Here is a 22,137-nt window from a genome sequence, read left to right as displayed (position 1 = left end):
TTCATTTTACGGAAATCCCCTCGTGCTTATTCGCTTTTGCAAAAAAGCCTAGGAATCAAATCCCCTAACTCTATGTCATGTCGCCGCCGCGCCGCCGCCAATTCTGTAGTGATCGCCCGCGACAACCTCGAGGTCGGTGGTGGAAAATGGAACAATTCGGTTTGTGCGCGCGGGAGAGAGACGAGGGGTAGAGGAAGTAATTGAAGGGGCAGGGAGCGGAGCGAGAAAAATTAATCTTATAGGATGTTTTTTTGCAAAAATAGAACTTGCCCGAGAAACGAAAGGACCTAAAAAACATAGCGAATGGCTTATACGCAAATGTACAAGCCGGTATGAACTCCACGTGGCGCTGACGTGGCTAATTTCGGACTAATCCGACCAAAAGTGCACCCGCAAGTCAAGTTCTTGTACCACTTGACCCCATTTTGCAAGTTGTTAGACCAAACTACTCGCACGATACAAGTTGTTGTACCCCAAGTGTTATTACCTCATTATTTATTTTGGTATATTATCCATGCAAACAAACCTTAGCCATGCCATTGGAATAATTGCTATTTTGATTAGCATGAAGGTTGACATTTCCTGGAATTATTGGGTCAAAGGAATCCTGCAAAGCGATCGGAAAAATATGACTTGACACGTCCATGTCAAAAAAAACAAAGAATTTTAGTTCGTCAGTGCACGTGTATTGCTTTGAGCTCTTGTTTTTTTTTACCGCGGCCACATACTGTCATATTTTTCAATCGCACGGGTTGATCATCATATACTATTGTTATCTTGATAATGCCGAAGTGCTGAAGTGATCAGGATTTTCGAAAGGTAAACACACTAAGGAAAGATATCACCACTTTCATATTGTTGGTTTTGGATTATTTGTCCAATCAATACGAGTATGATCATTACTTCACTGACTAAGCCAATTAGCCAGGAATTATTCTTGAATTATTTTAGTTAGATAAAATGGGTCTTCTAGTTATTTGATTAAATGTTTTGGACAAGTGGGAGATGTAGGAATTTTGTGTGTCATGCAACGATTTAATCCCATTTGAAAATAGTACCTCAATATGGAATTATTGTTGATCTGGAATGATTACTCCATGTAATTTGGACTCGAGGAAGTAACATATTTAAGGAAGATTAGTATTGGAATAAAATATTGTTATACGGGAAACATCACCCGGATACAATACTAATTGGAAGGACCTAGATTTGTTATCAGATTACAGCCCTCATGGAAATTAACCTACATAATTAAATTGTGTATTTAATAATGCATGACTCACACATGCGTGTCCAGGGACGTCAAGGATAAGTGCCAGATTAAGTTGTATTGTTGTTATTGATTAAACCTAGACTCAACCTGGAACAAGTTTGTTGAAACTTGAAATCTTAGCTACATACGGATCAAGACTCGGAAATCGCAGTACATGAGGTCTCACCTCCTAGCCTCAATATGCATTGTGAGCAGCACCACCGATAAAACAGAGGAATAGGGGGTAGGCCACAAACCCTAAATTCTTACCGGGAGAAAGCATTAGAATTGGTTCCACTGGTGGCGATTTACAGTAGGCTATTGGTGTAAAAATCTGAATCTCTTAACTCGTTGTGATCAATGTACCCAGTACATGTTATTTTCTGTCAGTTGAAGAGACAGCAAATTAATGTGTGAGGGCAACATGGTCTGAACTTTGAACTGATGATATACTCCTGTGATGTAAATAGGGATTGTGGCGCGCCTCCCTGGGACGTTGCTGGGATTTCGGGATGCGAAGAATTTGACTGGGGGTTGAATAGTTGCGAAGGCATGTAAACTCACTGCGTTTCCCTCGCCTCTCAGACACTGGTTTGTCGTTAACTCACGATACTGGTTTGTTGTTAACTCGCTGTCCCTCACGATCTACACGCTCGTGTTATTTCCAATGGATCAAACTAATGCATATAGTACCATCTTTATGCGTCAACAAGAACATTTAAACATACTAATCTCCTGTAAAAAAAAATATTAATCCTATCTGCAAAAAAGCTTAAATGCCCAAGTAAAAGAGCGTGAAGGACATAAATTTACCAGTTCCCAGCCAAATCAATCCCCACACATGCCAAACCATTCCCAGGTGTCAAGATCTTCTCCGAGCTAGATGAGAACCATTGCAGCTGCCGGTCTTCCAGGACACCACCACTGCAAAGAAAATAGTCACGAAAGCAACACTGAACACATAGATCTTTTCTTGGATGCAATATGTCTCGACACTTCAACAGGCTGCTTGAACACAAGGTGCAGCAGAACAGCTCGAACAACATTTGAAAGTAATTCAACCATAACTCGCATAAATTTCCAGCACCATGTTGTTTTCTTCAGAATATAGCATTACAGATTTCCCATTATACATCTCAGCAAAAGTTGTATCAGTTACACCAACACTTCTAGATTACAGAAAACTAATAACTATATATAATAATTCAACATCAAACTGCCTTGGTCCCTTCTTTGCTGCAGTATCAGTCTGGACCAGTGCAATCAAAGATCACCAAGATTTCATACTTATTGTGCTAGGAAACTAATCAGCATGAACCTTTTGTTCTTCAACATTGTTCGTATCCCCCAAGGCTATATTCTTCCCTTCAAGACCTTCCTCTTCCGTGCCGTCAGTGTGATGCCTCAGCGTGTTAATCTTAAGACCAGTTATAATAGAGGCCGCATAGATCCAGTAGAAGTTTAATTTATGTGATATTTTATACCAGCGCCTGCAAGCCAGTCAGACAATATTATGAAAATACGAACTATTGTTAAAATAAAGGAATATGAAAAGGTACCATGCGTGTCCAAGTATGATGTTATACCACTTGCGGTCGTTAGGTTTAGGGTTGACTTGTACAGAAAGATGCTGGAGTAGCTTTATGTTTTGGTGTCGCTGTCTAATGACACGAGCACCATTATCTGTGTAGTATGCATTTCTTTCCACTTCGGCAAGCAGATTGTACAGCTCTTCTTTCTTCTTGTGGAGCTCCTGTTGGATCTGGATGGTCTGCAGCAAGTTTTGCAGCACAAACACAGGATGAGTTTCTTTCATGTTATAAGCACTGGCGTGCTGGAAAAAATATTGAAGTTGGCAGCAGAAATAAAGTGGCAAGAAACAGATTCGTGCATGCTTGGCTGCTAAAGGATCCAGATGGATACACCACTTGAAACAGCTAGCTCGTGGCAGTCGACTTATAAGGATGCATGATGACTATCTAGGAAAGATCTAGGTTTTGTTTGGTTGGCTGCCTATATAATTAGGCAGGCACTAATAACTAAGAGCAGTAAGCAAAACAGGATTTAATTAAAAAAATCAAATAGAGGAAACGATTCAAAATTACATATCCTCCAAAGTGCCCTCAGATCATGAGATCATCCAAACTAAATACTTAGTACCTTCTGGTATTTGGTAAAGAAAGAAAAGAATGTGTGACACCCTGAGATTATGCATGATTATTGCCTTTATCATGATTTGCAAAGTAGCCAGGAAGGCTGGTTATTCTGCTCAGTTCTGCCTGTCCTTGTTTCAAGAAGATGAGCCATGCATCTTGAAACCGCTTCAACCGACAAGCCAAGATGGTTTGGTGAACATATGGGTGTGGTATGTAGTATGTACTGATTGCTAGATCATGGATCTGAGTTACTCTGTCCATTTTCCAAACACTTGTCCTCTTTTTTTCTATTGTTGACTATCAATTTTTAAAAAAGTTATCAACAATGATAACATAAAATTGATACTACTAAACTTAACACAAACTATATAATTTCATAACGTCTACATATTTTTGTTTAAAACAACATGTTTTCAAAGAAACTGATGGTCAAAGTATCAAACTGTAGACTGTTATGTCGTACGGATAAGTAAATCAGAAAGGATGGGGTACTATTAGTTTGCAAAGCTAGTTAGCAATCGGTGTACGAACCGATTCAAAGATGTGAATTTTGGTAATGTACCTTCTTGTTTTGGTTTGGTGGTAGATGAAGATGAGCAAGCCAGTCATCATGGGTTGCAGGGTGAACAACGCCAGTAGGCCGGCCGCTGTGGATGAGCCTTCCCAGCAACCACTGTTCCGCGGCCTGAACAACCGGTGAGGTGGCCGCCGCCGCTAGTGTTCGCAGGCCAACGAGCTTCCTCGCCGCACATCGAAGCACCGACATCTCCGATCTCGTTTACTTCTATTCCTAATTTTGCCTCTTTTGTACTTGAGTATATTTATATGGATTAGATCCGTTCCGAGTTGGACTGGGATCCGGTGACCTGCCAGAGGCAGGGCACACCGTGCCCTGACCCCCCAGATCCACCATCCATTTTCATCGGACAGCTCACAGCGTTTCCATCATCAGCTATGCCTACCAGTACGAAGCGCAGGCAAATCTCATCGGGGGAAAAAGCTTGGCGGGCTTCTCCTTGGCGCCCGCCGCGGGCTCTCCTCCACCCGACGCTGCCGCCCGCCGCCGGATCTCCTGCCCCCGACGCTGCCACCCGCCACCAAATCTCCTCCCCCGACCGCGGCCACCCGCATCCGGCGCCTGGGGGCTCCTCCGACGGCCTCCTCTGTTCGGCTACGCCCCATCCCGCGCCGGCCCTCTACGCACCGACGGCCTCCTCTGGTCCGGCCGACCCCGCATCGTCAGACTCTAGCAGCAGCAGCAGCAGGTCTGTGCCATCTAATTATTTTTGCTGAATTTTGTGACTTGTTGTGCAACCGAGTGATGTGTGTGCTATCATAATCGTGCAAATTCTGGGTGATTGGGGACATGCGTTGTTTGATTTCATGACAGAATTTGATTTGATCATTGTGCAATGGGAGAAATTGACAAGGGGATACCTCAAGTCGGTATGCGGTTCAGAAATGTAGATGAAGCTTGGGTGTTTTGGGTTGCATATGGGGGTCGTGCAGGGTTTGATGTCAGGAAAGAAACAAAAATGTTAGCAAGTTTGATGGTCAAACGACTTTATGCAGATTTGTTTGTTCCAATGAGGGTCTTCGAAAAAAAAAGCAAATGTTAGATTATGTGCCAAAGCGTTTTAGAGCTAAAACAAGAACGGATTGCAAAGCTCGTATGATTATAACATTGGATCGAATGGCAGGAAATTATGAAATCATTGATGTTGTGTTGGAACACAATCACTAACTTCAGTTGCCACAAACCTGCCACTTGATGGCATCACAAAGGAAAATTACTGAAATTCAAGCTTTTGACATAGAGACTGTTGAGGATTCTGGAATTATGCCAAAAGCTGCACATGAGTTTGCTTGTCGTCAAGTTGCTGGACCACTTAACCTCGGCTATACTTGTCGTGACCAAAAGAATCATTTGCGAAGCAAGCGGCAGCGGGAGTTAGCTTTTGGACAGGCCGGTAGTATGTTGAAGTATTTCCATGACAAAATTGTTGAGAACCCATCTTTCCAATATGCTTTGCAGTTGGATTGTGAGGAGCATATAACCAACATATTCTGGGCTGATGCTAAAATGGTTCTTGACTATGCACACTTTGGTGATGTCGTGACATTTGATACTACTTTTGGCACAAACAAAGAATATAGGCCATTTGGTATCTTTCTTAGGCTCAATCAGTTCAGAGAAACCACCATTCACTACAACACAAATGTCTTGTAGAGACATTTTCATTGAGACAATATACTCTTTGTCTCTACCTAGAGACAATTTAGAGACAGAGTTTCATGTAGAGGCAGTCTATGAGGCGCTATGGATAATGTCTTAAATATAGAGACACTAGTTGAGACATTATGGTGTAGAGACATTTTTTAAGACATTTAATACATTGTCACAAGACTCATGTAGAGACATGGTTTTGAGATACTTGATGAAATGAACTTACGGTATGATTAGAGACACTATTTGAGACACATTTTATGTTGTGTAGAGACATTCTTAACAAGTTTGAGACATGTAGCAGACTACTCATAATAATTTCATTAGAAGTATAAGCAAGAATTGGTATCAGGTTGAGATGGTTAGGTGAGTGTGTAGTTTTCCTTAAGGTCTTCAGTTCAAGGATTGGTTTCAACATGATTTTTTCAATGTATATTTTCTAGCACATGAGTATTGTTAGGTTCGTTGCATAGGAAACAAAAAATTTCCTACGAGAAGTGCGGAAGAAAACCCAAGAATATATATACTAGATGTATGTAATGAGAGGGATCATGAACACCATACCCTCGTAGACCGCTAAGCGTTACGATCACGAGATCGTTGTTGGTGTAGTGGAACTTTCAATGAGATCAATCTCAGTGCCGAACGGACAGCACCTCCTTGGTATCCACACGTTCAGCTTCACGTTGTCTCCTCCTTCCTCGATCCAGCAAGCGAGAGGGAGAGGTAGACGAGATCCCGGCAGCACGACGGCGTGGTGACTATGGTGAATATTCTCACGGGCAGGGCTACGCCGTGCGCGTGAGAAGAGGAGGAGAGGAGGGCTCAGGGGAGAGAGATCCAACTGAAAGCTTGGGGTGTCTCTCTCCCTTGCCCCCCCCTTCTATTTATATAGGGGTAGAGGAGGCGTGGCCGGCCAGGACTATCCCGTGGCCAGGACTCTCCCGCGGCCAGGACTCTCCTCCTGGCCGCATGGGCCCTGTGGGCTAGCCCCTCGGCCCATTAAGGCCAGGGTGCTCCCTCACAGGCCCATTTAGCCCAGGGATAGGTGGGCCTCAAGGTGGAACCCTCCGGATCCCTCCGGAACCTTCTAGAAGCTTCCCGGTCAAAACCGGGAAATATTCCAAACTTTCCAGAACCCTGAAAACAACTTTCCATATATAAATCTTTATCTCCGGAACATTCCGGAGCTCCTCGTTGCGTCTAGGATCCCATCCAAGACTCCGAATCATAATTCGATATCATCATCATTTATCTCATCTAACCCAAGCAACATGAAACGTTAAGTGTGTGACCCTACGGGTTCGAGAATATGTGGACATGATCAAATATCAATAACCAATAGCGGGACCTGAATGTCCATAATAGTTCCCACATATTCCACGAAGATCTCATCGGTTGAACCACTATGTCGAGGATTCAATTAATCCAGTATCCAATTCTCTTTGTCTCGCGATATATTACTTGCCTGAGATTTGATCGTCGGTATCGCCATACCTAGTTTAATCTCGTTACCGGCAAGTTCTCTTTACTCGTTCCGTAATATAATACCCCCGCAACTAAACACATTAGTCGCATGCTTGCAAGCTCATTAGGATGTTATATTACCGAGAGGGCCCAGAGATATCTCTCCGTCACAAGGAGTGACAAATCCCAGTCTTGATCCATACAACCCAACAAGCACCTTCTGGGATACCTGAAAAACACCTTTATGATCACCCAGTTACGAGATGACGGTTGATGCCCACAAAGTATTCTTCCGGTACTAGGGAGTGGCATGATCTCATGGTCTAAAGAAATAATACTTGACATAATAAAACATAAGCAACTTAAACTTAAGTGACACGATCAAAAGCTATGTTTAGGTTTGGGTCTGTCCATCACATCATTCTCCTAATGATATGATCTCGTTATTAAATGACAACACATGTCTATGGTTAGGAAACTTTAACCATCTTTAATCAACGAGCTAATCTAGTAGAGGCGTATTAGGGACACGGTATTTGTTTATTTATCCACACATGTATTTGAGTTTCCAATCAATACAATTATAGCATGGGCAATAAACATTTATCAAAAACAATGAAATATGATAATAACAAATTTATTATTGCCTCTAGGGCATATTTCCAACAAGTATAGGTACACAATTTAATATCTTTACAAAATGTCGCATTGAATGTAGAGACAATATAGTGTCTCTATGAAATGTCTAAAAAGTATAGAGACACAATGCAATGTCTTTACGAATTGTCGTATTGAACGTAGAGACGGTATAGTGTCTCTATGCAATGTCTAAAACAATAGAGACGTTTTATTAGTGTCTCATCACACATAGCGACACTGTCCGTAGTGGCAGTTTTGTGGCATTGTACCAAATGTGTCTAAAGTTATGTAGAAACAATTATAGTGTCTCTACGAACCAAAAATAATGTCTCTACGGGCTATTTCTCTTGTAGTGATTTTTGGAGCTGCGCTACTATTTGATGAAACATGTGACTCATTTACATGGCTTTTTGAGACTTTTCTTGCTGCACATAATGGAAGACAACCTAGAACTATTTATACAGATCAAGATGTAGCAATGGGAAAAGCTATAGGAAAAGTCTTTACGGAATCGTATCATGGATTGTGCACCTTTCATATAATGCAGAATGCTATCAAACATTTATGTCCAATGAAGGGTGAAGGAAAAGATGAAGGGAAAGATGAAGGGAAAGAGAAAGATGAGGGAGGAGATGAAGATGAAGAGTCTCATATCCTCACTGATGTTAGTGATTGTATGTATGGCTATGAGGACAAAGAAGAATTTGAAGAAGCTTTCCATATTGTTCGGTTCTTGATGCATTTTGAGAGGACAGTGGAGGTAAAAAGAAAAGCAGAATTGCAATCTGAATTTGAGTCAAGGAAGAAGTTACCAAGAATCAAGATGCACACACTTATGTTGGTGCTAGCAAGCAAAGAGTACACTCCAATTATTTTTGAAGCTTTCCAAAGTGAATATGAAAGATCCATGGCTGCATGAGTATTAGATGGAAACTACAAATTTGCTGTTGCTATTGGGAGTTTGCATGGTGATTTAAAGTTTGAGGAGGAGCGCATAGTGACAGGTGATCCTTTGACCCAAACAGTTTCTTGTAGTTGTGGAATGTTCAACAGGACAGGAATATTGTGTGGACATGGTATCAAAGTTCTTGATCTAATGAATATAAAGACATTGCCAAAACATTACTACTTGAAGAGATGGACTAGAGAAGCACGCAATGGAAGCATACTAGATAGACAAGGAAGGAACGTGGTAGAAAATCCAAAATTGGAAGCTCAACTTCGGTACAAGAATTTGTCTCACAAATTCCACACAATGGCATATAAAGTAGCCACTTCTCAAGAATGTTGTTTGATGTTAGAAAATGCACTTGACAGCGTTCGTCCTCAACTAGAGGATAAACTCAATGCAACTACCAATGCTACGAACAAGACATGTAATGATCAAGAAAATGTTGACCCAAATCTTGAACTAACAAAGGAGTTTCTTAGTGCTGAGTTCAATCAAAAAAATTAAGGAAAAAGAAAACTTGGCTTGACAAGTTACTCAAGGGGAGGCGGAAGCCAACTAAAGTTGCTGCATCAAAAAATAGAGGAGCAAAAGTATGCTGCAATCCCTACATGATATGTTGTCACAAACCATTCCTAAACTACTTACTAGAAATTTTTTATTGGCAGCAACAAAAGAAAGATGATGGTGTAGAGTCTCAAGTAGGAGTGGAAAAAGATGACAAGTTCAAAGGGGCAAATCTGGAGCTTCAAGAGTGTGCTGACCTCATTAGTTACACGCAGCTATTGACAGCCCCTTGTTGTGATGATTATATTTATGACAATGATATGTTTTCTAGCATGTAGAGTCTCAAATTGACTGGAATAGCATTTTGGACAGGGTTGAGTATCGTATTTTGGACATGGCTGACTATAGTTTTTTGGATAGGGTTGAGTATGGTATTTTGTGGTCTAACTGTACAAGTAAAAGGGCCAATTATATCTACTAGAATGATCATGTAAGAACAGATTTCAGATTAAGTGCTTCAACTACATATGTGTCCAGCTTTTGCCTGTGTATTTTGTACTCTGGAATCGATGTACTACGTGCCTCTGTACATGCTTTTGCTTGGATTTTCTTTACAGAATTGGAATTACTGTCAAATATTGCCTGTACGTGCCTGCCAAATATTTACATTTTTCTTTTATGTGCCTGTCCGTCTAAACCTGTTTTGCTTCTAGCTGCTCGTTTTGCCTGTAACTGTTGTGCCTTGCTGTACTGGGCTAACGGAGGGTGGATCTATGGGGTCCCTTGCTGTTTTGCCTGTAGCTGTTGCCGGCCGTCCGATGGGAAACAGAAGGTATCTGGGGGGTCAGGGCACGGTGTGCCCTGCCTCTGGCAGGGTACCGGATCCCAGTCCCCGCAGCTGACGCAAAAGCAGAACAACGGTAAGCGCTTTCGATGCCGTACACGTGATGGGCTTTCGCGGTTCAGTCCCTCTCCCGACTCCCGAGCCCAACATTCCGTTTAGCACTCTCACGCTCTTCCTGGCCCATCACAGCCCCGCATGCTCGCCCTCGACCCGTCGACCGGTAGCTGCGCCAAGGATTCCCGGTATACAGTTAAATACTCCCTCCGTCCCGCTACCGTGAAATTATATATATTCTTATACAAATTCACGTCGTTTATTTTTGAACGGAAGAAGTACATAACGGTTGCTGTATAGTTCACCGTAATAATTGTGTGTTTTATCTAATAGTGAATTGCATTAAACGCCGAATTCACTACAATAATTTATTAATCTTAAAAAAAATATCTTCTAAATTCGTTCTAAGTCAAACTTGTTAAGGACCGACAATCTTTATAGGGAAAATCTACCAACATTAGTTTGTTAAATCCATCATGACATATGTCTACGTAGCATACTTATTTGATATTTTAAATATTGGTGCTATATTTCTTTATAAATTTGTCAAAGTTTAAAAGACATGACTTAGCACAAAACTGAACCATCTCCTTTTTCGAAAAATGAGACATCTTATATTTACTTATTTAGGAATGTATCTAATGTGTCTTTTGACTATATTTTTTCAACTAACACCCATATAAGCTAATTATTCATGATCACAAAACGTTTGGATCCACGATCCGAAAGATTTATCCAAGAGAACATCTTTCTTCTTCTTTTTTTTGGAGCAAATCGCATCGGAGGTCTACAACTTGGTGCGTGGAAACACTCTAGTCCACGAACATGGATTTTTGGCTCCTGAGATCCAGTGCTCCTGGTAACATGGACCAATCCCTATCCATCTTTTGGGCCAGATAATCACCGTGGACGGCAGCTTTTTGGTCCAGTATAGTGTATAAAAACAGTAAAGAATACTGGGCCGCCCAGTTAGTCTTTCATGGGAAAGTTTGAAGTTCTTGCGTGGGGACGGGCTACCTTTTCCTGGACCCGCACATGTGCCCCGATGGATCAGGTGGGCTGGCACACCATGGTACAGCACGGATGCCCCTACCTGGACCGGCACATGTTCCTGGACCAGTGGGCCCACTCACCACTGTAAATATCTCTCCCTCAACCCACGCTCGATCCATTCCCCCATCTGCCCCTACCTCGCACCATCCCGTCATCAAGCTTCTGTTGTCGCTCCTCCGCCGTCGCGGTGCGGCGGAGATGGGCAGGGCAGTGGCTGGCGGGCCATCTGGCCATGGAAGATCCTGCTGCTTCTGCTCTCCCACTAGAAGATCCCGTCGCCGGCAGCGAGCCCACTCATGGCGCCAGGGCGAAGATTCGCTCTGTCCATTGCGACGGCCGGGTTCGCCGGAACCCATGGGCTCCAGGAATCGGCCAAAGAAATCAACTCGCCGCGCGTCACGCCATCAAGCCCGTCGGTGTCGTGCCGCTAGAGCTGCGACCCTGCGACTCCAGAGACATGCCTGCACCGCCGCGTCCCTTCGTCCATGGGGGCCCCGACAAGGGCTTCGGCTTCGATCTGGCCGCCGCCAGCCTCCGCCCCGGGCCCTCCGGGCATCGACGCCGACCGGCTCCACCGCAGACAGCTCTGCCTGGCTGGTTTGCCTTCCTCGTGAGGCCGCCTACAACTTGATGCAGTACCGCGGGAATGGCCGACCGCATCCTCTTCTTCTTTTCCTCCTGATTTCGATCTTGAGACCACGGTTTGTTGTTCTAATTGCTGTCAGCTCTTGCGGTCGCCCTGCATGTATCTGCAGCTCTTGCGGTCGATCTGCCATGGCGCAGTGCTGGACGACGAGCTGCGCACCGGCCTTGCGCGCGGCTACCCTCGAATCATGGAACCACAACCGTGCGAACTGCAGATACAACTCCTGATCCATCAAATTAGGAGGCTGATTAGTAAGTGATTTGGGAGCAAGAATTTTTGTTGCACGAGAGAAACGAGGCCTCAATAAATATTAGAACTGGTGTAAGATCTATAGTTTAATTGCAATGGATGTGGTTGCTGCTTGCTGGTTTGTGATTGCACAACAATTTTCGTTAGACTAAAACTGGTTACCTAGTTGTGTGCGGGGAAAAATAAAGATGGGTTGGCATTTTGCGTGTGATGAGGATGGCACATCCTATCGATGGTTAGATGGTTCGCAAATCCTATCGATGAGCTACTCGGGCGGACGAATCAGGGACCAACTGAACACGGAATGATCCGGGCGGTGTCAGGTGTTGGTCGGGAGAGTGAGACGACACGTGTTAATATAGAAAAATGTAACCATGCGACAATAAAAAAAAGTTTTCTGATTTGAAAAAAAATGGACCAGCAAATTTCAAAATCAAACATGTGCCGATTTTGGAACTGGCCAGCAAATGTCAAATTGTTCCGGCCGACCGAAGCAATTCTCGTGCCAAATTCACGAAGGACCAGCCAACCTGGGACATTACGAATGCTAAGTGGAAAAAAATATTTCTTTTTTTGAGCGAAAATATATATATTTATTTGATCAGGTCCAAGTAGCCTTGATGAGCCAGTCCATGTTTATTTGCGGCGGTCCAGGTTGTCTTGATGAGCCAGCCCATTTAACACCTAGGCTGGAACGGGACCATTTCATGAATAAACAACTCACTGGGTTCCTGAAATACGGGGCCATACTAAAAGAGTAGGGTTCTATACTATTATCGATCGGTCCATCTAGGCTGTTGGTTTGAGAAATTAATGGTCTAGATACCAGGAGCACTGGATCTCGAGAGCCAAATAGCATTTTTGCTAGTCCACAAACTTGCAAACACTGCATTCGAAGTCCAAATTTTGAATTTGTGCATGTTCTAGGCCACGTGTCATCCGACGTGGAGCACGGGAAAGTTCGTGGGGTGGGCTGGGGGGGGGGGGGGGGGTTGCTAGTTTTATTTTTACAGCTAACCCCTCATCTTCTTTTTTGCTCACCCGGGTAGCACGTCTAGTGATTTATGCACCAAAACCCTTCGAAGTTTTCGGTCCATCAGTTGTTTGTAGCGCCCATCCCATCTCTTCATCACCCACCTCCTCTTGACGCGACGAGTTCAAGGCAAAAGGAAGGCGATTCATTTGGAGTCGGGAATCGGGTCGCATCGGCAGCGGTGAGCACGGCGGAAGGGGTAGATTTTAGGCTAGATGGAGGCTCATTGGCGACGCGTGATAATCCAAGTGTATGGGATTAATTATACTCCATCCGTCCAACAAAAGATGTCTCAAGTTTTTCAAAAATTGGATGTATCTAGACGTGACTTAGTGTATAGATGCATTCAAATTTAGTCAAAGTTAAGACATCCTTTGTTGAACGGAGAGAGTAGTACATTTTGAAAAGTAATGAGTGTCAAACTTCAGAGTAGGAAAATAGAAAAATTGGCAAATGCAGCTTTAAGATTAGACCATTTTTCACCCAACAAGACATAATATTCGTACTATGGTCTGTAGTTAGGGTATGTTTAGGTTTACCTGAAGGTGCTGGTTTGGTGGTGGAGACAGCGCCGCGTCAGAATAATCTGCCTCTGTCTTTTTCCTACCTCAATAACGCTTCAATCGGTGACGTCGGGAAGTAGGCGGCTCGGTCTTGTAGCTGGTCTCTAATTATGGTGAGTTCAGTTTGGGGTGGTCATTGTTTTGTGTCTACTCTTGTGGTGGCAACAACAAGCAGAATTCTGATAGTTTTGAAGAGTGGTTCATGCTTAGTGGTTGACAGTGCCGTTCTTCTTCTTCAACTACGGTGTATGAAGATAGCGGCGCTTGGATTTAGCAAGCATGGGGACGATCCCTGGCGAAGTGCCACAAAGCCTCGGTCTTCATCATGTGCGACGGTCCGTTTCATCTCTCAAAAATGCAGTGATTTCTGCGATGGTGCTCCTCTAGATTTTAGAATGTCGGGTGCCCTCTTCCCTTCAATGACGCCGTGGCGGCGGGAAAGATTGGTGGTGGGCAACGGTTTGGCTTAGTGTAAGGGTATCCAAAATCAAAATGTAGTTTTCTTATTGAAAATATCTTTATGCAAATATTCAAGACAACTGTTTTTCTGGTTGTCTTTTGTGGTTTCCATGTGTGTAGGCGTTTGTAACCTCGTTGTCTCATGGATAATGGAACAAGCACGTGGCTACTTCCGAAAAAAAAGACGCAATCTTCGTATTTGGTCTCTTTGGCGATTATTGTCTTGCTCAGCACTGCCGCTAATCCTAATTGCTACCCCTAATTACTTTTACTTTGTTCACGTCGGTTGCCTTGTGGTGGTTCACAACACTCTCTTGTCGTCTGTCCGCGAGAAGCACAGTCCGTATCTTATGGGCCGTTACGATGAACTACCATTGAACCTAGCAAAAGTATATTACAGTATGTGTCTTAATCGATACCCGAGCCTGCAGATCAGAAGCCAAATGAGTTTAAGAAAACAAGAACCTCTATTTCGAAAAGGAGAAAACTTCACAAGAAAAGAAGAGAATGCATGTGCTCTGAGATCATGCAATTCGGTGTCGATCTGTACAAAATGACGCTGGTGGTGTGGGGTGGGCCGATGTGCGGGGTCACATGAGCCAGCCAGTGTGTATCTGGCTCGATCGGATTCCGTGGACCCGGCCGGACCCAAGGTAAAAAGCCCAAAGGTAGTGGGTGGGTCCCAGCTGCAGAGAGGCGTGCCCCACACGTCGCCACGTCACTGCGCCCAAGTCTACTACTGTTGGAGTTGGATGTCAGGAACCGCCGCGTGCTACTGTTCCGCCCCCACTCCGCCGTCTCCTCCTATAAATCCCAGCCCGCTGGACACGGCGGATCCATTTCAAGGATATTTCTAACCCCTTTTTCTTCCCGTTTCCCGATTCAAGTCAGCGGTTAGGGTTCGGAGATCTCGGCCTCGCTCGCAGCCATGGCGGTGAGCTCTCCTTGCCCCCCTCTTCTCTCTCCTGCACTTGTTCTTTTGCTCGCTTTTTTTTGTAAATCGCTGTTGGGGCCATGGCTTGTCATTGTCGATTCGAGCACTTATCTAGCTATGTGGATTTGGTTTGTCTGTCTGGTAGAGCTTAGAAATACGGGCTTAGAATTTGAGGGCTCTAGATTTGGGTTATGTATATTTTTCTGTAGTCAAGCTGTTCTACCAAAGATGGGAAAACTAGAGATTTGTGGCTCCAGTCATTTGGTGTTTGTACTGAAATCTCTCCCCATTTCACTTTCAAAAAAGTGAAATCCCTCCCCATTTCTGCCGGAACCCGGGATTGTACCTCTGAACTGAATGTGCAATGGCCAGTGTACCTAATCTGCAGTCAAGTCATCGTAGAGTGTTGTCGGGGTGTCCAAGTCCTCGAAATAGGTGTTCGTTCAGTCGATTGCTTTAGTAAGTTCTGAAGGAAGTGATCTTTCAGTAGAGTCCTCTAATTATTTCTATTATAGCGAGCCTTTTGCGAGTCATGAAGAGCTTCTGTTGGTGATTTGTAGTTCTGGGTTATATTACTGTCTGCTGTTCCTGATTTATCCATCCTGTATTTTTAGTACACATCGTGGCCCTGTTCTCAGTTTATGCCTACTAACTTGTGCTGAGAAACTGATGAAATAGTGCTCCTGTTAAGTTCCATTTCATTATTTCTCTTTGTTGCATTGCAAGTAATATGCCAAAATGTAAGGAAGCAAAAGTTGGCAGAAGACAACCAATTATGTCGGTTTACAATGTAGCGCTTGTATCTAATTTGGTATGGTAGTATGGTAGTACATAGAAATCTGCACTATTTTGTAAGAGTGTACTTAGGTTTCATGCTTTTTATTTCGCTTTTTAGATACTGGAGAACTTTGTATGCATAGCATATTCACATATCTCCTAGAAGAGTACCATCTATCGGATGACTTACTAAATGTTCCTTTCATAATTATTTTGTTGGTTTTAGACGAGCACGCTTAGCACCGTTATGGTGAGCAATTTGTCACTGAAAGCAGCGCAAAGGGATGTAAAGGAATTCTTTTCCTTTTCTGGTGACATTTTGCATGTTGAAATGCAAAGGTTTGTAGTACCATACTACCATCTTCATTGTGTTGCTATCCACTGTGTACCATGAATTGCATCAACCTTTTTATGTTTTGCAGTGCCGATGAGCTGTCTCAAGTTGCGTACATTACTTTTAAAGACAAACAAGGAGCTGAGACAGCTATTCTTCTGACGGTACATTTTCTTCCTCAATCTTCTGAAAATTCTTCCTTGTCCCCCACGCAATGATGATTCGTTGACCTTGCAACTGGTTTTGTCGGTGCAAAATTGATGCAACTCTGCATGCTTGCTGCCATACATCTGCGTATTTATATTATACAAAATAATTGTGTTGTTCCCTCTATCCCTAAGAAACATCCAGCTTTTACCTTTTTTATGGCGGGAGAAGAACTATCCAGCTTTAGTTTGTATTACCTGCATGCATGCATTGATTACAGTACTTTAGTTCAGTTTTAAAAAGTAGTATTCTAGATATTGCCCCCTCCGTTCCTTAAAGAATGGCATATTAGCTTTCATTAAGACAAGGCTTTGACCACAAATTACTATGCCAATGTGTGGTTTATATGACATGAAATTAATATCGCTAGATTCGTTATCAAAAGTACTTCATGATACTTATGGTTTCATGTCGTATAAACCACACTTTAACATAGTAATTTGTGGTCAAAGCCTTGTCTTAATGAAAACTAATATGCCATTCTTTAAGGAATGGAGGGAGTATAAGATTACTTTATGCCTTATGTTTTGAAATGGAGGGAGTATATGGTGCCTATATTTTCAAATGGATGGACTATTTGTTCACACGCCTAAATATCATTGATATGGCACCATGTCCTGAACCATGTTCTGTAAATTGTTGCCATGATCTCAGCTCCCAGTCATAAACTATTTTAAAACATTAGTTCCATTGATTGTTTGAAGCAAAATAATTTGTTGATGCTCACATTTTTGAATTTTCAAGTTTACATAATGCACCATTCCAACTAACATTTGTTTGCACATATGTACCTAACCGCAGAAATGTGTCTTTTTCTGCTGCTTAATTGTTTTATACTTGATAGAACTGCTTGTATGATGGAAATGTGACACATGTACTTTGGTTCCTTTTCCAGGGTGCCACAATAGTTGACATGGCTGTCATTGTCACACCAGCCACTGATTACGAGGTTCCAGCTTCTGTTTTAGCTGCTCTAGAGGTATGATTAGAAGTCTGTAATATATGATGTCTGCAGTGTGGTATTCTTCTGGTGGTAATGGAACTTATAGCATTGTTTTCATCCACAGCCCAAGGATGGAAAGTCAGCTGTTCTTGAGAAGGCAGAAGACATTGTTGGGACCATGCTGGCCAAGGGGTTCATTCTTGGTAGGGATGCACTCGACAAAGCAAAAGCTTTGGATGAGAAGCATCAGCTCACATCAACTGCAACTGCTAGGGTATCTTCCTTCGACAAGAGAATCGGTTTAAGTGAGAAGATCAGTGTTGGTTCTTCAGTTGTAAATGATAAAGTAAAGGAAATGGATCAGAAATATCTAGTCTCTGAGAAGACAAAGTCAGCACTTGCAGCTGCTGAACAGGGTGTCTCTACTGCTGGATCTGCCATCATGAAGAACAGGTATGTCCTTACTGGAGCAGCATGGGTAACCGGTGCCTTCAGTAAGGTTGCAAATGCCGCAAATGATGTCGGGGCAAAGGCAAAGGAGAAAATAGTTGCCGAGCAGGAGGGCAAGACTGTAGAGAGGGAGTCTGCACAAGGTAACATTTCAGATGACCCTGCAAAGCACAAGGATTCAGATGATGATTTTGCAAAGGTACATGTCTCTGAAACAACTGAAGATATTCCCATATCTAGAGCTGCAACTGTCCCCATTACTGAAGAGGGTTCCAGTAACGCGACTCCACTCCCCCCTGCTCCTAAAAAGCCTGAACCTGCGCAAGGATTGATACTATGATTTGCTTGACACATGAATGTAAATATACATGAGTGGTTGTTGAATTCAGGCTGAACTGCCGCTGTAGTCATATTCTAATTCACCTGTTCGATGGTTGAGATTATTGTGACCTAAAGAGTTTGCAGTTGTAGCAACTATTTTATTTGACAAACAGTATTATCATGCAACTTGTTGTGTCAAATATAGTGTTTGTGTGTTATCTCCAATTTTCTGATACTATTTTCATTTACCTTTCTTTTATCCTGAGAGGATAATACTGTTATTTATCGCTGAATATGTATTATCACACATGTTGTACCATCTTAGCATGGATCACTGATGCTGATTTGGTAAACAGACTGGCCTAATTTCTCATGGCCTGAGTGCTGAATCGATGGTTTTGTCGCTGATTTAAGGACTTTATTTTATATTAATTGAGCATATTTTCCAACCAGAATTCAATAGATGAATTGGGGAAACAAATATCATGTTTCCCTGCTGAGCCCGTAAGGCTCAACCGAGGCCGACTTGCAAGAATTCCCTGAAACTCCGGTGACGTGCTGCTAAATTTCTTTTCCTTAGCTTACCTACTTGGCATACCATTTCTCTTCATTCTTTTGCTGAAAACATGCCTGTTTTGCATTATGTCAATTCAGCTTTGCATTTAAGATATGATTCTGATATAGTACGTGTGAGTCTGTGACAAGTGAGGATTAGGGCTGGACAGCCGGGACTGAATGGAAGTTCGGCCACGGGGGACCACCGTGCACTCGTGCAGCATCGGACAACGAAGTTTTTGTCAAGGATTGTGTAATTAAGGGAGCCAGAGAAAGCACCAAAGACGACATGGCCAAACATCCGAGATTATTGGCATTGCTATTGTGCTTTGCACCCAGTTTATTGTTGCAACAAGATCCATAAGTTTCGTGTCTATGCTTCACACTTCAGGCCAAGAAAGATAACAGAAATGAAAGAAGAAGAAAAAACGTCCATATGTTTAGCACATCGCTTCCTCAGTTCCTTGGTCCGCGTCAGAGTAACTACTTAGGCTTCCTGCTCGCAGCTTTCCCTCCAAAACTCGACATATCTGCAGACCAAAACGTAGCAAAAAATACAGAGCTCAAAGATAAAGTTACCAGGACGGAATTAAACGTGGTTGCTGCACACACACACGCGCGTACCAGAAGCAGAGGGGACGTGGGAGCAGAGGAAGAGGACGACGAAGCACAGCAAGGTGAGCAGCGGTATGAGGTGAACGGACGACGACGACGACCGGACGGCCGGCGCCTTGTTCCCCGGCTTCGCCTCCAGGTCATCGTATTCCTCCTCTTCCTCCTCGCCCTCGCCTGGGAACCTGGGCATCGCCGGGGTGCTCAGCTGCCTCTGCATCCTGAATGGCCGTGTATCTTGATCACTACTCTACTGCCCAGGAAAAGAATGCGCCGGGATTGGATGATGTACAAGCACAATGTCTGTACGCTGATACTCTCGCCCAAGTCCAGTGTGGTTTATATAATTATATCATCAGTGTATATGTGAACAGTGCTGATTTCTGCGGTTATCTCAACCTCACGCGTTGGTTCAAGTAGTCAAAAGTGTCTGGGATTGGCGTTGCGTTCTTCGCTTTGCCCGGGTTGCTTAAGACTGACAGTATTTGGGTGCTTTGAGTACAGGAGGGGCTTCTGAATTCACATTTCCTGAAGCAAAAGGCCAAAAGGAACTCGAGCTAACTTATTCAGAACACCTGCAGGCTGCACCGTGGAAAGCTGTTCTGCGCCAGCTGTGGCCAAGCGACGGGCTGCCATGAAGCAGCGCGCACCTGGGCCTGAAATGAAACGGGCTGCGAAGAACGATCCTTGTTACCGGTGCAAGGCGAAGAAGGGTGGAATGGGAGGCATCGCTCAATCGCGCGCACGTGCTCCTGCTGGCCACTTGACCGACCTGACCACCGGCGGGCTGAGAAGTCGCGGGGGCTCGTAATGGTTGCACGGAGTGGCGTGCCAGCCCGATCGAGGAGGGCCGCAAATGTCGTGGTCGCCGGCGACTGACTGACTGATCGGTGGTGGGGATTCCGTCACGTGATGCCCCGTCCGGAGCGATGCTTCTTGCTGCGGCATCTCACAAGTCACTCCTCCGAAGTGTACTACTGCTACTAACGCAATCATCCTTCTTTACCTGCTGTTTCCATCAGCTGGTTGATCCGATGCTGATCCGACGACCCTTCACATATCTGTATCTTTTTAAGTACCGTACAAACGAGAAAAACCATGGAATTTTAGAGGTACATAAAGTGATAAAACACAACTGCATATTCCAGGCTCACTGGAGCCCATGCGCACATATTTTTTTTTCTTGTTTTCAGATGTGGTATTTATACAGATGGTTTCGTTCAAGGAGAGACACCAGAGAAGTCAGAGGACACCAATAGACGCAAGATTGGATGGAAAAATTTCTGCCGCCGCGCCCACTAGCTGTAGAGATTTGTTTCATTATCACGAGTTTGGGCTCTCCAGACGGGCAGCTGATTCGCTCATGCCCGTCAATCTTTCCTATGGAGAAGCCCAAATTCTGGCCCAGCCCAATCCAAGATGCTACAGAAACATACGGCTGCAAAAAGTCCATGCTTCCTTTTCCATACGTCCCAACCTTCTTCTTGAAAAACACATAAAGGTAATACCGTACGGGGTTTGTCGTAATCTTACTCTCAAAAAAAGGAAAATACATTTAATACAGCAAGTCGTGATCTTCTTAAACAAAAAATTGAACCCCCGTTCGGTCCTAAAGTTTCCTTAAAGGAAAAGTATTTGAGACAATGACCCTATAAAAGAAAAAAACATACTACTGTACTACTATTAAGGTTTCTATCAGTGCTCACTGCTCAGTACGTACGTAGTTTCGCGACGAGCACTCTCGTTTGAAGTCTGAAACCGTGGCACTAAGTCACGGCTGTTACGCCTTGCTTACAGCAGCACTATGTCATTTTTAACAAGGAAAACAGAGAAAATTTTACTAATGCGGGCAACCGGGCATGTCGTCATTTCAATTTTCAAGAGCGCATCATATCCAACCCCCAACAAACTCGATCGGTCGAGGAGGCAGGGATGACACAAATCTGACCAAATTCCCTCACAACGAAAGGCACCTTTGGACTAGTTTAGTGACGAACCGATGACCAGTCCAAGCCTGCAAGGCCCCCCGCTACCTAATCTCAACTGAAAACCACTGCGCCGCTGTTGGTAACGCTAGTACTGCTGGGTTGAAAAACCTGAGCGCGACACGGCCTGTGTGTCAAAACGCTTCGCGGCTCACCAATCGTCGTTTGCAGCAGCAGTACTACTGCAGCAGCTCCTAGCTAGCTAGCTGTGCCCATCATCAGTTTGCGTTGCCCGGCTGAGGCTGTATCTTTTCAGAACTCTGTTGCCTGTCAATGTAGTAAATCTTTAACCGCACGGACGTCCTGCTGTCCTTGCAGAAGTTTCCGTGTTGCAATTACCGCGTTGCTTAATTTGCCTGAAACTGAGAAAACATATGACGACCGGAGTGCTAGCTTTCTAGCTGTCGGGATTGGAAGTGTCTGAAACTTTCTACTGGATATGATCCTTGATTAATTAATGAATTAACTAGCTAGTACGTACTACTGTCGGTCGGGGGGGAGGCGTCGGCACGGACTGATTAATTGTGTGACTAGCTAGGTGTTAATTGCGTGATGGAGTGATATAGCGAAGATACTGGCCTTTAACTTTCCCTCCGAAAGAAAATGTGATTTGACCATGTTTTCACCGGTCACTTGGATAGGATCTCTCTACACCGGCCAGCAGCAGTGCCTTGATTAGATGATAAGAGCATCTGATCGGTCGATCGATCACCAGTAAACCGTCGATCACCGTTTCAAACTTAATTCAACCCGGTATTAGTCGGCGACAATCTTGCACGACAATGCTCACAAATCAACCTGAAGAAAGGGGCCGGAAGAAGGAAAACAATTGCACACGGAGAGAGAACGATCGAGGGAGGGATGCTGCGTAAGTCGCAAAGTTGCAGGTGGCGTGTGACGTGCCTGGTGACTGGTGAGGAG

At 43.9% G+C, this 22,137-nt stretch overlaps 1 protein-coding gene across 1 annotated transcript; it reads left to right on the top strand.

The window, feature by feature from the left end:
* The first annotated feature begins 14,870 nt into the window (after positions 1-14,870).
* On the top strand, positions 14,871-18,289 carry LOC100836920 (binding partner of ACD11 1). Its single transcript, XM_003580410.3, has 5 exons — positions 14,871-15,032; positions 16,036-16,148; positions 16,232-16,307; positions 17,246-17,329; positions 17,418-18,289. Exons 1-5 carry the CDS (start codon positions 15,027-15,029, stop codon positions 18,081-18,083), a joined length of 945 nt encoding a protein of 314 aa, XP_003580458.1. The 5' UTR covers positions 14,871-15,026; the 3' UTR covers positions 18,084-18,289.
* Positions 18,290-22,137: the final 3,848 nt, after the last annotated feature.

This window comes from Brachypodium distachyon, chromosome 5 (genome assembly GCF_000005505.3).
Source record: "Brachypodium distachyon strain Bd21 chromosome 5, Brachypodium_distachyon_v3.0, whole genome shotgun sequence".
Taxonomy (NCBI): Eukaryota; Viridiplantae; Streptophyta; class Magnoliopsida; order Poales; family Poaceae; genus Brachypodium; species Brachypodium distachyon.
The sequence above is the reverse complement of the archived record's forward strand: the minus strand, read 5'-3'. Positions and strand labels throughout refer to the sequence as shown.